The 4,236-nt window shown below is 43.0% G+C and overlaps 1 protein-coding gene across 1 annotated transcript in view; it reads right to left on the bottom strand.

Moving 5' to 3' along the window:
* INO80D (INO80 complex subunit D) overlaps nt 1–4,236 on the bottom strand; it is a 43,790-nt gene that overhangs the window by 26,170 nt on the left and 13,384 nt on the right. Inside the window, exon 4 of the mRNA XM_023510375.1 lies at nt 3,341–3,449. Within this exon, the coding sequence (XP_023366143.1) occupies nt 3,341–3,449 (109 nt within the window). The remainder of the gene's footprint in view (nt 1–3,340; nt 3,450–4,236) is intronic.

Here is a 4,236-nt window from a genome sequence, read left to right as displayed (position 1 = left end):
CTCCAGTTCTTGGGCTTAGGCGATTCTCTTGCCTCAGCCTCCCAAGTAGCTGGGACTACAGGTGCCCGCCACAATGCCCGGCTATTTTTTGTTGCAGTTTGGCTGGGGCTGGGTTTGAACCTACAGCCCCATGGGGGCCGGCGCCCTACTCATTGAGCCAGAGGAGCCTGCCCGACAGCTGTAAATCTAAAACAACAAAAGAGTTATTTTGATGACTCTAAAAGCAGTAGGGGCTTTCATTGTTCCAAATAAATAGCAAATATTCCAAATATTAGTGTTTAGGTTACATTGGAAACTAATTAAAAATCATAACTACTGTTTATTAATCATTTCCCATATACCAAGGTATCTGTGGTAACACATTTAAAGCAATTTGTAGGCTGGGCACAATGGCTCGCACCTGTAATCCTAGCACTCTGGAAGGGCAAAACAAGTGGATGGCTTGGAGCTCAGGAGTTGAGACCAGCCTGAGCAAGAGTGAGATCCTATCTCTACTAAAAGTAGAAAAATTAAATGAGTGTTGTAGCAGACACCTGTGGTCCCAGTTAGCTACATGGGAGGTTTGAGGCAAGAGGATTGCTTGAGCCCAGGAGGTTGAAGTTGCTGTGAACTATGACACGATGGCACTCTTCAGCGTAAAATTCTGTCTCTAAATAAACAAAATAAAGCAATTTATAAAATTAACCCAAAATATCCCAAGTTGCACAATGTAAATAATCTTTAGGAAGTATGACTGAAGCATGACTAAAAAGCTCAAGCTTGCTGGGCATGGTGGCTTACACCTATAATCCCAGCTACTCAGGAGTCCCAAGCAAGAGGATCGATCACTTGAAGACCAGGAGTTGAAAAATGAGCAACATAGTGAGACCCCATCTCTAATAAAGCCCAATGGTGGAAATAGATACATCATGCTATTATAATTTAAGGACACCAGCATTAATAAAATCCAACTAACTCTCCTTGCTTGAATTCCAAGTCCAAATAAGCTTCTGACGCCAGTTTGCTTCCTGTATAGTTTCGTTCAGTGACCATGTATACTACTTGATGATTTTATTCCTCATTATAAACTGGCATTTTGGTTTATAGATTAGTCTGTACTGAGTCAGTTCCTTAAGTCTAATCACTTCTGGATATACTAAGAAATCACATTTTTGGCTCGGCGCCTGTGGCTCAAGCGGCTAAGGCACCAGCCACATACACCTAAGGTGGCGGGTTCGAATCCCCAGCCCGGGCCCACCAAACAACAATGATGGCTGCAACCAAAAAATGGCCAGGTGTTGTGGCGGGCGCCTGTAGTCCCAGCTACTTGGGAGGCTGAGGCAGGAGACTCGCTTGAGCCCAGGAGTTGGAGGTTGCTGTGAGCGTGATGCCATGGCACTCTACCCAGGGGGATAGCTTGAGGCTCCGTCTCAAAAAAAAAAAAAGAAAAGAAAAGAAAGAAATCACATTTTTAATCCTATAAATTCAAAACCATGCCCTAGATTGTACATCCAAACAATGACACTGTAAACTTCTAGGAGTTATCCCCAGGAAGACAGCTGGTCTCTTAATTTCTTCTCAAACCACAATATTTTGTATATATATACCTATGTATTTTGATACAGGGTCTTGCTCTGTTGCCCAGGCTAGAGTATAATGGCATCATCATAGCTCACTGCAGCCTCAAACTCCTGGGTTCAAGTGCTCCTCCTGCGTTAGCCTCCCCAAATTCTAGGATTACAGGCATGAACCATCATGACTGCCCCAAACCACGGTATTTTAAATGAATGAATAATTTGCTGAGTCTGTGAGTCAACTTCTGGACCCATACACAAAAGATACATCTTAGTGCTGTCAAACCACACCAAATGAATCCCTATGATGATAAAGTGGTCTCCTGAAAAAAAAAAATTTTTTTTTTTGAGACAGAGCCTAGAGCTGTCCCCCTGGGTAGAGTGCTGTGGCATTACAGCTCACCGCAACCTCCAACTCCTGGGCTCAAGCGAGTCTCCTGCCTCAGCCTCCCAAGTAGCTGGGACCACAGGCGCCTGCCACAATGCCGGGCTATTTTTTGGTTGCAGCCATCATTGTTGTTTGGCGGGTCTGGTCTGGATTTGAACCAGCCACCTTAGGTGTATGTGGCTGGCGCCTTAGCCACTTGAGCCACAGGCACCAAGCCAGTCTCCTGAAATATTAAAGGACAGGATCAATCCTGCAAAAGCTAAAGGTGAAGTTAAAACCACTTTTTCGAAATACTGTTGAACAGGGCCAAAGAAGCTATGGAGAAGCAAGACGATGACACTTCCTCAACCCATCTGAGCCTTGCTATCTTCTTCTGTGAAGTGAGGAATGTGGATCAGATCACTTCTAAATGATGATGATGATCTCTAATTCAATTCTGAATTCTATCAGAATTGGTTCCTTCAGTGATGGCAGAGAAAGGTGTAGAAACAAATTTACTAAGAAAGCTTAAGAGAAGAAGCTTTGCTCAAATAATGATGTACAGTTCTTCCCAAGTGGAAATCTACTTGACCTCCATTTTGTTTTATTGTTTTGTTTTTGAGACAGAATCTTACTATGTTGCCCTTGGTAGAGTGCTGTAGCATCACAGCTCACAGCAACCTCTAACTCTTAGGCTTAAGTGATTCTCTTGCCTCAGCGTCCCAAGTAGCTGGGACTACAGGCACCCACAACAACGCCTGGCTATTTTTTGTTATGGTTCTGGTTAACAGGCCCTGGCTGGGTTCGAACCCACCAGCCCTGTGCATGGGGCCAGTGCCCTAACCACTGAGCTATGGGCGCCAAGCCATGTTTTATTGTATTTTTTTAGAGATAAGGTTTTGCTATTTTGCCTCTTGCATCCTGGCCTCTTGCCTCATCCTCCCACAGTGCTAAGACTATGAGAGTGAGCCACAGCATATAGCCAAACCTCTTAATTTTTATTTTATTTTTTTTTGAGACAGAATCTCACTTTGTCACCCTTGGTAGAGTGCCGTAGCGTCATAGCTCACAGCAACCTCAAACTCTTGGGCTTAAGTGATTCTCTTGCCCCAGTCTCTCAAGTAGCTGGGAGTACAGGCACTTCCCACAATGCCTAGCTAATTTTTTTTTAAGAGACAGGGTCTTGGCTCAGGCTGGTCTTGAACCTGTGAGCTCAGCCAACACCTCTCCCCTCCACGCCTCCCCAGCCTCCAAGTGCTGGGATTACACGTGTGAGACATTGCACCTGGACTCTTAATTTTTTTTTAACCTCTATTTTACAATAAAACCAGAGCCAATAAAATAAAAGCATTCACATATATAGGGGGAAAAAATCTGCTACAGTGGTAATTCAAAAAGAAAAACAGACAGAAAGACTTACGTGTGTCTTTCATATCTGAGGGTTTCTCGGATGGACCATGCAACCTGGTACGGTGAAGCCTGCTCTGAGTCCTCCAGTTCCTCTCCACTCTCTTCAGACCAGTCCAACCCTGGGATAGACAGGGGATATTGCAAGTTAGAAAAAATTTACTTTTATTCAAAATTTGGATTAAAATGCTACCCAAAACACCCAGCCCACCACATATAGTAACTACTACCACAGTGTGAAATAGATGCCTCCTGATGAATCTCATTTCTGTTCTTACAAAGATTAATAACAAATTTATGATATACACTCAGGTTTTTAAAAAAAAGGCCTAACAAAAGGGCTAAGCTGTAATCCAAGAATGGATTTCTTTTATCAGAAACTCATGGAGTACGATAAAAACAACACAAGCAAAGGAGAGAGTTCAGGTCACAAAAAAAAGGTTGACTTTCTTAAGTATCAAAGCCTCGAGTGCAAAAGTGATGTCAAAAAAACATAAGACATATTCAAAAAGATGAGAAAAGCCCGAACATATGTTCAGGCCAAGAAAAAAAGTCAGTATGTGCTGATGAAGTCACTCTATACTTCAACAAGAATAAGTTGTGAAAGGCAGACATACTTTATCCTCTTATCTCAACATCCCTGGAGGAAAGAGCTCCATGGATTAGGCAGCCCATTCCCTGGCGCTCACCCTCCATGGGAAGATGGGAGGGCAAGATGGCAATTCCTTCTAGTTTCAAAGGAAATGGGGAGAGACACAGCATGAATAATGCTTATTTGGTCAAATGCTATGATCTTTTTTCACTATTTGCTTAATACATCAGCAATACAGTCCCTCTATTTTTCCCAGGCCAAGTCAAGCTCATGTAGTTGAGACCACTGTGTCTGACAAATGCTATTCTTTTTTTTTT

The sequence above is a fragment of the Otolemur garnettii genome, unplaced genomic scaffold (assembly GCF_000181295.1).
Source record: "Otolemur garnettii isolate 467f Iridium unplaced genomic scaffold, OtoGar3 scaffold00013, whole genome shotgun sequence".
Taxonomy (NCBI): Eukaryota; Metazoa; Chordata; class Mammalia; order Primates; family Galagidae; genus Otolemur; species Otolemur garnettii.
The sequence above is the reverse complement of the archived record's forward strand: the minus strand, read 5'-3'. Positions and strand labels throughout refer to the sequence as shown.